We start from the raw sequence: 13,096 nt of genomic DNA, 5'->3' as shown, positions 1-13,096 counted from the left end.
CACGGTTTACGGGCAATATGCCCGTATCTCGATAATGTCACCAGCTGCGGCCACGACCAGTAGGACCACGACACCAACCTCCGAAAATTTCTCCAGACCGCAAAGATCCTTAACCTTACGTACACAAGGATAAATGCGTGTTTAGCACCGACCGCCTAACCATCCTTGGCTACGTAGTGCGAAATGGAGTTATGGGCCCCGACCCTGAACGCATGCGCCCCTTAAGGAGTTCCCCCTCTCTCACTGCTCCAAGGCCCTGAAGCGCTGCCGAGGGTTTTTTTCTTACTATGCCCAGTGGGTCCCCAACTATATGGACAAGGCCCGTCCCCTGATCCAATCCACAGTTTTCCCCTGTCGACAGAGACCCGGCAGGCCTTCAGCCGCATCAAAGCAGACATTGCAAAGGCCACGATGCACGCCATCGACGAGTCCCTCCCCTTCCAGGTCGAGAGCGACGCATCTGACGTAGCTCTGGCGGCCACTCTCAACCAAGCGGGCAGATCCGTGGCCTTCTTCCCACGTATTCTCCATGGTTCCGAAATCCGCCACTCCTCAGTCGAAAATGAGGCCCAGGCCATAGTAGAAGCTGTGCGACATTGGAGGCATTACCTGGCCGGTAGGAGATTCACTCTCCTCACTGACCAATGGTCGGTTGCTTTCATGTTCGATAATGCACAGCGGGGCAAGATAAAAAACGATAGGATCTTGCGGTGGAGGATTGAACTCTCCACCTACATCTATGAGATCTTGTATCGTCCCGGGAAGCTAAACGATCCTCCTGATGCCCTGTCCCACGGCACATGTGCCACCGCACAAGTGGACCGCCTCTGAGGCCTCCACGAGGACCTCTGCCACCCAGGGGTCACTCGCTTCTTCCACTTTATCAAGACCCGCAACCTGCCCGACTCCATCGAGGAGGTCAGGACAGCCACCAGGGACTGCCAAATCTGCGCGGAGTGCAAACCGCACTTCTACCGGCCAGAGAAAGCGCACCTGATAAAGGCTTCCCGTCCCTTTGAACGCCTCAGCATGGACTTCAAAGGCCCTCTCCCCTCCACCGACCGCAACACGTACTTCCTGAACGTGATTGACGAGTACTCCCGGTTCCCATTCGCCATCCCCTGCCCCGACATGACCGCAACCACCGTCATCAAGGCCCTCCATAGCATCTTTGCACTGTTCGGGTTCCCCGCTTACATACATAGTGATAGGGGGTCCTCCTTTATGAGCGACGAACTACGTCATTTCCTGCTCAGCAAGGGCATCGCCTCGAGGAGGACGACCAGTTACAACCCCCGGGGTAACGGACAGGTAGAGAGGGAGAACGGAACGGTCTGGAAGACCGTCCTACTGGCCCTACGGCCAATCCTCCCGGAGTCCCTCCACTTCATCCGGTCACTGCTTTGTACCACGACCAACCAAACACCTCACAAACGTCTTCTTGTCTTCCCCAGGAAGTCCTCCTCTGGGACCTCGCTCCCAACCTGGCTGGCAACTCCCGGACCCAGCCTGCTCCGAAAACACGTGGGGGCGCACAAGTCTGACCCGTTGGTCGAGAGGGTCCATCTTCTCCACGCTAACCCCCAGTACGCCTACGTGGAGTACCCCGACGGCCGGCAAGATACGGTCTCCCTACGAGACCTGGCGCCCGCCGTAGAGGTATTATGGTACCTGGTAATGCTGGAACACCATTGGTAGATATTGTATGTTTCCTATTGGTCAAGCTGTATGGTAGCTCCGCCCTAAAAGGCGTGGTATAAGAGCCCGTGCCACCCCAGCAGCCTTCTTTTTGTACCTGAGCTGCTGGGAGAAACATCTAGCTTATTAAACCCTTCAGTTGGACTACAACCTCGCTTTAGTGGTCATTGATCATGCATCAATGATGCCCTGGTCTTGGAGGTCCTGTAATTGCTTCTTCAGACGATCCTTGAGGGGTGCCGGCACTCGGCGTGGTGCATGAATTACAGGGGTGGCGTTCGGCTTGAGCAGGATTTTATATTAGTACGGGAGCGTGCCCATTCTGTCGAATACGCTGTTGTACTGCGTGATAATGTCATTTATGTCAGCTTGCAAGTTTCCATCAGGCAAGGCCGTCGTCTGTGAGGTCCGACGATTTCAAACCGCAGTGTTACCTTGATCGCCTTGTTGGATACCCCTAGTTGACAGGAGCCACTGGCAGCTATGGCATTTCCATTGTAGTCAAGGAGCTGGCAGGCCGATAGAAGAATGCTTGGTCTGGCGCGGATGGTGCCAAGGTCGGATTTTGAGATGAGGTTCGCAGACGCGCCGGTGTCCAGTTTAAATCTGATGCGAGTCTTGTTAACTGTGAGGACAGCACACCACTCGTCGGGTTCCACACTGAGGATCGAGAAGCGTTTCACCGTTGTGGTGGAAGGCAGTGCATGTGTAGTTATGGTGCCCACCCGATATGGGGACCTGAGGCACTCAGCATCAGGGTCTGTTGGGCTGTCGGGATCGGAATCTGGCATGCCTTGTTGTATTGAGCGGACACTTCAGCGCCGCAGCTGGGATCGCTGGCTCCTGAGCGGTGGAGCAGATCTGCAAAGGGCTGCGTAGTGGCCAAGCTTGCCACACTGTAGATACCGGGGTCCTTTTGCCGGACATTGCCGCTTTAAATGGGCGGAGCCACAATTTGGACACGTCATGACACCGACGTCAGCGCGTTCTGTGCACCATCGTGCATGCGCAGTGCGGTCGGTCAACATACGCACCTGCGCAGTTGGGTTGTCGGGCTCGCCGTCCACTCGGTCATGGCGCGCATGCGCAGGGACCAGGGAAAAGCGCGCGAAAAGGCCACTCTCCTCGATGCTCAGGCCCTGCATTTGTGCAATGGCCTGCACCCGTTCCGCCTCGTGGGAGGCCAGCTTTGCAGTTTCTGCCGCCCTGATTCTTAGCATGCTCATGGACGCACGTCTCGGTAGCAACAGAGAGGGCCAACTGTTTGACTTTCAGGGGCTGCTGCCGCAGGGAGTCGGAGTGGACCCCGAAAACGATCTGATCCCGGATCATGGAATCAACCGTCGAGTCATAGTTACATGACTGCGCTAGGATGCGGAGATGGGTCACGAAGGACTGAAAAGGTTTATCCTTACCCTGAAGCCTCTGCTGGACACCATACCGTTCAAAGCTCTCATTCACCTCAATGTCGCAGTGGCTGTCAAACTTCAGCAGGACTGGTTTGAATTTTGTTTTGTCTTCACCGTCAGCGAACGCAAGGGAGTTATAGATGTGGATGGCGTGGTCCCCCACAGTGGAGAGAAATAGCACGATCTTCCTGGCATCCGATGCTGCTTCAAGGTCGGAGGCCTCGATGTACAAGAGGAACTTTTGCTTGAAGGTTTTCCAATTGGCGCAGAGGTTGCCGGAGATGCGGAGCTGCGGAGGAGGCTGCATGTTTTCTATTTCACCGGATGGCTGCTTGCTGGTCAATGCTGATTCACTCGAGGTAGGTCTGTCAAGATCAGTATCACTCTGGTACCATGATGTGTTAGGCAGGTAGGTTCGATGTGGACTGCACTCGATGCAGGGAAGCTGGAAACAGACGTCTAACACTGGAGAAGATCCAACACTGTTTTATTCAACGGTAGAACTGATATACATATTCAGCTGTGGGTCGACACTATGGAGACCTTGTAGTAGCCTGACCAGACCTACTAGCTACCGCATAGTGTTTGCACTTGCGAGCTCGTGGACTCTGACTGTCTCAGTGGCTGGGTCCCAAGAGAGCGGGAAACCTAGTGCCCTCTGGCTTCATAGAAACCCACCCTGACAAGATCCCATTTTGAAATCCCTGCTGTTATCATCACAACCCCTCCGTAAATGTGTTCCCTCGAAAATGTTTCTTGCCGACTGATATACCCTCAATTATGACACGAGAGAGTGTACTCGTAAAATGAAGGCTTTAATAAACAGAGAACTTCGCCAGCCGGAGAGATGAGTGCTCATTGAGCACCGCCCACAGGACATCACCTCATATCCGGCCCCTGGGGGGTGGAGCCGGAGGCGGAGTCCCCCAGGGTTCCAAACCCGGTCTTAAAGTGACATTATATGCATGATCCTAAAGGCACATTACCCATTCATCACACCTACTATCCCACCTCTCACCGTCTTTTGGCTGGCTCCTCTCCTTAAACCTCTCTGCCTTGCTCTTACTCTCTTTCTTTAAGATGTTGTTTTGGTCGTCAATCCTAAAATCTCCACCTTGATGTCAACTCTTGTTTGATTTTGCTGCTGTGAAGTTCATCGGGATGTTTATTGGATTAAAGGTATTATGCAAATGTATGTTGCTGTTGTTTATCCATGACATGGCTTCCATCCCCTGTTAACTCCATCCTCGGTCAGCCTTCATCCTCTGTCATTTGGAATTCTCTTCCTAAATCTTTTCGCCTAGCTACCCTCCTCTCACTCACCTTCAAAAACCTACTTCTTCCTCCCTGAGCAAACCTCTCTCTGATTTCCTGCCTAATAGCGTCACAGTCATTACAATACAGAAGGAGGCCATTCGGCCTAATGTGTCCCTGCCCGCTCTCGGCAGAGCTGTCAGTTCCAGTCCCCAGCTCTATTCTTGTAAGTTAAGTTTTCGTTCTCCAGGCCAAGTCTTGTCCACCATTGCTGTGACTCTTTGCATTACTGTAAAAACAGATTGCATTAATGCAGCACCTTTAACATGGTGAAATGTCCCAAGCTGTGTCGCAGACGTGTCATCGGTGACATAGGCAACTATTTCTAACTAACTAGAATCAAAGGTCAGCAGATGTTGGGAGACCAAACTGAAAATGCAGTGAATACCCGATGTGGAGGAAGAAAGGAAGCGTTAATACCTCGTGTCAGGGACTTTTCATTACAACCGGGGAGATGTTAGAGAATAAATTAATCAAGCTGACTCTGGTGGGATACTCCACAGGAAGCTGAAAGCAAAGAATGTGCTCACCGTCTCCCTGAAGATTGGCCATTTTGAACATTTTGGTGTGTGAGTCAGTGGTTAGAACCTGGGATGCAATGTTTGAGATTGCGTGCAAGCAGATCAAATTGAGGCTTTGGAGAGAGAATCGGATTTTATCTGATGAGAAACAAATTACAGGGCCACAGGGAAGAGGCGTGGGGCTAGGTGAGTTGTGTTTGCAGAGAGCCAACATGGATATAACGGTCTGAAAGGCCGTTTTCTATATTGTAACCACTCTATTATTCCATGTCAATGAAGGTACAATGGTTTGGCCATGTCTCAAGACAGGAAACATTTTTCATTGCCTTGCCACAGAGAGGGAAGAGGAACAGGAAGCTCAGAAAGACAAAGCAAGCCCAAGCCAGACAGCATCCTGAGTGACTTATCATGAAAATGATTAATGTGTCTGAAGTGGCATGGTTGGTTAAGAATCGACAACAGCGAATTGATTTACTTTTTATTCACATTGCTGGTACTGAGCTGGTAGACAGGAATATTACAGATGTCATGCATAAATATTATTTATCTGAAGGAAAAAAAAACTGGGTACTTTACAGACTTTCTCTTTTTTCTCTCAGCAGCTCCTGCAGTTCGTAAGACCTTCCACTCAATGAACAGTAACCCAACGCCAGGGAATGATGTCTGTTAATGAATCAAGTCAGTGTCCAGCGAAACACTGGGAGAACGAGACATCCCTGTACGCTGTTGTCTACGGAATAATCGTTATTCCTGGCTTGTTGGGCAACAGTGTGGCCTTGTGGGTTTTATTTGGAAACATCAAAAAGGAGAAGAAGGCCGTGATATTCATGACAAACCTAGCCATCGCTGACCTGGCCCATATGTTGTCCTTGCCCCTGAGGATCTTTTATTACATATCCAGTACCTGGCCATTTGGAAAATTTATGTGCTTGTTCTGTTTCTACCTTAAGTTTCTCAACATGTACGCCAGCATATTATTTTTAGTTTGCATCAGCATCCAGCGCTGTGTATTCCTTATCCACCCCTTCAGATACAGTACTTGGAGGCGCAGGTACGACGTGGGCCTGTGCATTATTGGATGGCTGGTTGTTATCCTCATATGTCTGCCATTCCCAATCATGCGGAACACGGACTCATTCAACAGCACACTTTGTTTTGCGTCTCTTCCTGTGAAGAAAGTCAATCTGGGATCTTCCATTGTTATGCTCATGGCAGCAGAGCTCCTCGGCTTTGTGGGGCCCATCATCATCATTATTACTTGTACCTGGAAGACTGCGCAGTCATTAAATGAGAATAGAACAGTGTCCAACAACCTAGGTGCAAAGAGAGCCTTAAAGCTGGTCCTAATGTGTGCGATTGTGTTCCTGGTTTGCTTCGCTCCCTACCACATATTCTTCCTGTTGAACCAGCTGACATGGTTAGACATCATTACGGACTGCGCCACACGGAGGAATATCCATATCCTGCATTCAATAACATTATGCTTAGCCAGCATGAACGCCTGCTTGGACCCTTTCATCTACTATTTTGTCACCTCTGAGTTCAAAGAGCAGCTTTCACGGACAAGCAGCTTCCTCGTAAGGAGCAGGCACTTGAGCAGAGAAAGCACCACGAGCCGATAATCTCCACAAGGTTCAGACAAACGGTTTGGGATTTGTCCTGTCCCCTGGTCTCTCTTGCAACTGTTCACCAGTGGGTGTTCCAGACGTCATCATAATGGTGCACCTTATGGCCAGTGATCATTTGACTTCCAGCAAATGTTGATCCATTCCTTCCAAGCTACCATAAATGGCAGCAAGAGCAAATGCAGGGACTGGAATAAGGCGCTAGTCGTGTTTGAACGATTTCTTAAACTTGCCTTCAATTGTGTGTTTTATGTACTCCCTGCCTGCCGAGCACATGCTCGGTCTGCGTTTTCTGCCACACTTACCCACAAGCACAAACGTTTGCATTGAAGCTTTAATTCAAACACCTCTGGACAATGATTGTGCTCAATTTTCCACATGCATGATAGGGGGATTACCAAAGCTTTTCTCAACAACATATTACTGCCCACATTCCCATACAAAGGCCTGTAAGCAGGGAGTCATTCACTCTGGTTGGAAACGGAGAGGAATAGCAAGTAATAGTCATCGTTCCTAAAGGGAAACAAATGGATCAGTGATTTTAGCCAGATATTGAAGTGCAATGTGTAGGCTGCAGGTTTGCTGCTTCAATTGATAAGAGCGCTGAACTGATTCAATGCTGGTGGCACTCTCAGCAGGGACAGGAGGTCAGTTTTGCGATGTTTGAAGCCGTGCCAAGCGTTTTACTCCAAAAGCAAAAGAAATTGTGGATGCTGATCGGAAAATCTGAAATTTGAGACATTTTGAGCGCTTCGCTCTTTCACTGGAGCTCCACGCTTTCTTCATGTGTATTTGGGGTTAAATGTGTCTCTACAGTCATAAAAACTTTCCCTCCAATTTGAGGGCACGTAGTTGAGGAAATGGAAATATTTGTGTAACTGTAAAGTGTTGAAGCAAACCGAAAGGTATAGCCATTCAACTGCTTAAAAACGTTCCAGAAGGAATGTCTACACCACATTTAGAGCAATTTTTGGTTCCATTATTTAAATTTAAAAATGGCCCAAAAATATTAAAGGACTGATTAGGAACTAAACACCCTTCCTAGGACCAATATAATATCATTATGGACAGTGGAGCGGCCGGATCCAGGAACTGATCCTCGCCAAATTTCCTCAGCACACTGATTTTGGCGGTTATGTTTTCAATAGTGACATTTCTTATTGAGAGTGCCCTTTTCCAGAGGCATGGCTCCTGAGAAGAGCAGGTAATCCCTGTCTTTCACTTCGATCTGTGAAAGGAACCAGATTCTCCATTTGGCAAAAAGAAATCCTGTATAATAAATATGAGTTCATAGAATCCCTACAGTGCAGAAAGCGGCCATTCAGCCCATCAAGTTTGCACCGACCCTCTGAAAGAGCACCCTACCCTACTCCACTCACTCACAACCACACCTAACCGTTGGATACTAAGGCGTGCGGGGCGATCTGCCCCCGGGGGGTGCCCCCACGGTGGCCTGGCCGCGATCGGGGCCCACAGGGTGGGCCTGTGCCGTGGGGGCACTCTTTTCCCTCCGCCTCAGCCACAGTCTTCAACATGGCCGACGCGGAAGAGGCACCCCCCCCTGCGTATGCGCAGGGATGACGTCAGCAGCCGCTGACGCTCCTGCGCATGCGTGGACTTCCGCCGCCCGGCTAAGTCCTTTCGGCCCCGGCTGGAGTGGCGCCAAAGGCCTTTCCTGCCGGTCGACGGCGCGCCAACCACTCCGGCGCGCGCCTAGCCCCTCACGGTGAGGGCTTGGCCCCTAAAGGTGTGGAGAAATCTGCACCTTTGGGGCGGCCCAACGCCGGAATGGTCCACTCCACTCCATCCCGCCTGGACCCCCCCCGTCCCGCCGGGTAGGGGAGAATCCCGCCCTATGTTTCTTTTAAGAGTTATTTACCTTTAAAATGTTCAACATTTTGTCTGCATCCTCCCATTGGTCATCAGCTTTCAGGTGTCACACTGCCAAATTTCAATGCAACCTTCAAAATACTTATTTCCTGCTGGCTTACCATAACCTTGGGAAGCTGCCAATCTCCAGAGAAACCTCTCCAAGAGAAATTATCTTCTGATTGACCTCTGGATCCTGTGATCTTACAGGTATACTTGTCAACATAGCCACAAAACAACCATAGTAATATGTTACATCAGTGGTGGGCAACCTGCGTCCCAGGGTGGGGCACATACCACCCACAAGACATTTTGTTGACCGTTTCCCATAGGTAGGGTTGCCACATTCCTCTGATTTCCATCCACGTATTTTTTCCTGCCGGTATAATTGAAGTGATATGCACATGAAGTGTGGTGCATGCTGATTGCACACGACATTGACTGTGGGAGCTGTGCACTCCCTCTGCCTCCAAAGTGGAAATATTTTTTTTTTACCATTTGAAGTTGATGCATTTAGAGTCATAGAGTTTTACAGCACGGAAAGACTCGCGTCTGCGTCGGCCATCAAGCACCTAACTATTCCGATCCCATTTTCCAACACTTGGCCCATAGCCTTGTGTACTTTCAAGCGCTCATCTAAATACTTCTTAAACGTTGTGAGAGTTCCCGCCTCCACCACCCTTTCTGGTAGTGAATTCCAGATTCCCACCATGCTCTGGATGAAAAGGTTTTTCCTCACATCTTCTCTAAACCTCCTCTAAATTATCTTAAACCTATGCCCCTGGTTATTGACTCCTCCTCTAAGCATTCCTTCCTATCCACCCTATCTATGTCCCTCATAATTTTATACACCTCAATCAGGTCCTCCCTTAGTCTCCTCTGCTCCGGGGAAAATAAACCCAGCCTATTCAGTCTCTCTCGACAGCTGAAATACTCCAGCCCAGGCAACATCCTGGTGAATCTGCTCTGCACCCTCTCTAGTGCAATCACTTCCAACAGTGTGGTGACCAGAACTGCGCACAGTACTCCAGCAGGGACCTAACCAGTGTTTTATACAGCTCCAACTTAACCTCCCTGCTCTAATATTCAATACCTCGGTTAATAAAGGCAAGAATCCCATAAGCTCAGAACCACCTTATATACCTGTCCTGCTGTCTTCAGAGATCTGTGAATGTACACCAAATTCCCTTTGATCCTCTGTACTTCCTAGAGTCCAACCATTCATTGTATATTCCTTTGCCTTGTTAGTCCTTCCAAAATGCATTATCTCACACTTTTCATGATTGAATTCCATTTGACACTTCTACCCATCTAACCAGCCCGGCTATATCGTCCTGTAATCTAAGGCCTCACTATTTACCACACCGCCAATTTTTGTATCATAAGCAAACTCATTTATCATGGGCGGGATTCTGCGGGAATCGCCGGGGCGGGCAACTCCGGCGCCGAGGAGTGGCGTGAACCACTCCGGCGTCAGGCCACCCCAAAGGTGCGGAATCCTCCACACCTTCAGGGGCTAGGCCGGCACCGGGATGGTTTGCGCCTCGCCGGCTGGCGGAGAAGTGGGTTGGCACCACGGAGAATGCAAAACCGGCATTAGATTTCAGGCTCAACCCCTGGTTGGTCTTTAAATGCCTGGATTACTGGTGGAGGAAGTGGTAGGAGCTGCAGAAAAATAAGAAATGCTTTGATATTCATCTGTACAGCAGCATTGAGTTTTAACAATGGGGAGCAATATTCCAGTCTTGGAAAAAAGTCAACATGCAAATTTTGCGAACTACTGCTAGTGGGAATCAAGCAGAAAATCCATATAAGCATTTTCTTACAGCTTGTGTTTTTCTAATTTTTTGCATGGCATAAGTTCTGTAAATAAATATTGTGTGAAGAAATACATCTGTAGATGACCAAGTAAGGTTTGGATACAAGCCAACAGGTTCAGCTGTCCTTTATAACAACTTGTGGGCTGAGGGCACCATTGCAGTCGTATGTTGAGGGCCAAACGCACCACTGCAGCGAATCCAGATTTTAAAATGGCCGAAAAGGGGACCATCGTTCGTTTTATGGGAAAATTGGGCAAGTGGCACTGCCCATATTCTTCAAAGCAGAGCGTGGGAGTTATCGTCCGTATCCTACCTGTTCCTCACACAACATTGCGAAAGCAGATTATGTGGTCATTGTCACATTGTTGAATCTGACTTGCTATGTGCAAACTGGTTGCTGCAATAGTGACTACATTTCAAAAATACCATAATTGTCTGCAAAACACTTTGGAGCATTGTGAGGCCCTGAACAGTGCTATACACAAATAGGTTTTTCTTTCTTTCATAGAATTGGACAACGCAGAAAAGACCATTGTGCTTGTGCCAACTCTTTGAAAGAGCTGTCCCACTCCCCCCATACCTCTGTATGTTTCCTTTCCAGGTACATACCTAATTTCCTTTTGAAAGCTTTGTTGAAGTTACTTGTGCCACTCTTTCAAGCATTGCAGATCATAACAACATGCTGTATAACAGAATTTCCATTCCTCTGCACTCTGGATCTTTCAACAATGACCTTAAATCTGTACCTCCTGGTAACCTAATCAAATGTCCCTGGAAATGTGTATCCAGAGTGCATTTAGACAGCACGTTTTATGAGCTCAGGACATCCCAATGCAATTTTCAGCCAATGAAATACTCCTGCAGTGTAACAGGAAACACAGCAGCCAATTTTCTCACACAAAACTCGAACAAATAGCCTCTTCTTCCCCTTAGACAGACCCTCAGGACCGAGGATGAGTTTCTTCCACTCTGGCCATGTGTGTCCTGACTTGACTGAAACTTCCAATGCTGGATCCACGCACTCTGTCAGAGGTAGGGCAGGTAGTGTTTGATGAGGTGGGTTGCTCAGATTTTGTTAAGCTCCTTCTGTCATTTGCACGTGGCCTCCACATGGGCCTGTCAGAGACGTTCAAAATGGTTGGCACCTTCGCGGATGCTTCTTCTCTAATTTGGGCGGTCTCAAGAAAGAGATTCCCACAGATCGGTGGGGTGTTGGATTTTTTTAGAGAAGGCTTTGGGGACATTTCTGAAAAGTTTCCTCTGCCCTCCTGGTAACTGCCATGATGAAACTCAAAGAAGAGAGCTTGTTTTGGGACTCTTATGTCAGGCATGTGGATGATGTGGATCACCCAATAGAGCTGATTAGCCATAACCAGTGCCTCAATACTGGGGATGTTGGCCTGAGAGAGGACCCTGATATTGAGTGCTTCTCCTGCTATCAAATTTGCCCACAAAAACAACATAGTGCCGACCAGATAATTTTATTTAGTGGTATTGGTTGAGGACTATACATTGGTCAAGACACCAGGAGAAACCCCTTGGTCTTCCTCAATGGGATCTTTTAACGCCTACCTAGAGGGACAAACGAGGCCTCGGTTTAACATCAAATCCAAAAGACTGCACCCCTGATGGAAATATTAATTTAGATTTTGTTCTCCAGTTTCTGGAGTGTGGATTAAATTTACAACCTTCCGACTCAGAGATCAGAGCCACAGCCAACAACAACTACAAAACGTGGCAGTGTGATATTCTTGCTGTAGATACTCAACCATGGTTTCCATGAAGGCCCCATCTTCTCAACCTTGTCCCTCACCTGAGGTGTGGTGATTCTCAGGTTAAATCACCATCAGTCAGCTCTCTTTCTCAATGGCGACATTCATTTTCATTCTAGCTGTGACAAGTTTTTATAAAATACTGATGTAGAGATGCAGTTGCACAGTGCACAGACTTTTAAATAAGCTAATAGTTTTAAAGCTAATTCTGTAGACTGGCACAAATAGTCGTTGACATGTAACTGTTCAGTGGGCAAGTCTGTCTGTATCGGTGCTTTCTGAATGCTGTCTGCAATAATAAATGCTGATTCTATTCAATGTGCACAAACGTCTCTTCAGTTGATTTATTTTACACAGGCTGCTAAAATAAAGAACCAGAAATTCATATGAGTCATATTATCATCTGAAATTTGAACAGTTAGTCCAAACTTCCCCTTCACACAATTTTAACAGTGGTGCCTGTTTATTTAAACGTCTCCAGCAAAATAGCAGAAACATTAAACACTTCAACATTTATGTGATACATTACGAGGAAATAAAAATTTGGTTTAGTCTTTGGTTATTTTACAGTTTTTCTAAAATGTCAGATTTTTCGTGAAGATTATGAACATACGATTTCATTTCAGTTGAAAAAGTTAACGCAGAATAGAATGAGCACCAATTCAAAAGTTTTTTGTTTTGTTTCTGTTCTCTGCTTTCTCCAGCAATGATGCACCTTGAACAGGATTCAATATTTGGTAATGCATCACCATTACCTGGCTCCTTATTATAGAACATTGCTGAAGTAGATACCTGTTTGGAAGATTCAGGATGGCATCAAGCCTGAAAATGTAGAATCTTACAGAACATAAGGATGCCATTTGGCCCATCTTGTTTATACCAGCCTTTTGAAAGAATTACCGAAATGCTGAAGTCCCACTCCATTGCTTTTTCCCCATAGCACAGCATTTTTTTCCTTTATAAATATTTGTCCAATTTCCTTTTGAAAAAGGGTGAGTCAAATAAATTCTTTGTATTTCTCCTTTGTGCCAATTAAATCTATGCCTTTTGACACCAACTCTTCTATCC

General features: G+C 47.8%; 1 protein-coding gene across 3 annotated transcripts in view; it reads left to right on the top strand.

The window, feature by feature from the left end:
• Positions 1 to 12,356, top strand: part of LOC140420956 (probable G-protein coupled receptor 174) — an 83,323-nt gene extending 70,967 nt beyond the window's left edge. For 2 of the 3 annotated variants that reach the window (XM_072505152.1, XM_072505151.1), the window contains exon 3: positions 5,542 to 12,356. In XM_072505152.1, the coding sequence (XP_072361253.1) occupies positions 5,599 to 6,564 (966 nt within the window). In that variant the 5' untranslated portion in view covers positions 5,542 to 5,598 and the 3' untranslated portion in view covers positions 6,565 to 12,356. The remainder of the gene's footprint in view (positions 1 to 5,541) is intronic. The other variant, XM_072505153.1, reaches the window with a different exon arrangement.
• The last annotated feature ends 740 nt before the right edge of the window (positions 12,357 to 13,096 follow it).

The sequence above is a fragment of the Scyliorhinus torazame genome, chromosome 5 (assembly GCF_047496885.1).
Source record: "Scyliorhinus torazame isolate Kashiwa2021f chromosome 5, sScyTor2.1, whole genome shotgun sequence".
In the NCBI taxonomy this organism is placed as follows: domain Eukaryota; kingdom Metazoa; phylum Chordata; class Chondrichthyes; order Carcharhiniformes; family Scyliorhinidae; genus Scyliorhinus; species Scyliorhinus torazame.
Note: the sequence above shows the minus strand (reverse complement) of the source record. Positions and strands in the feature narration are given on the sequence as shown.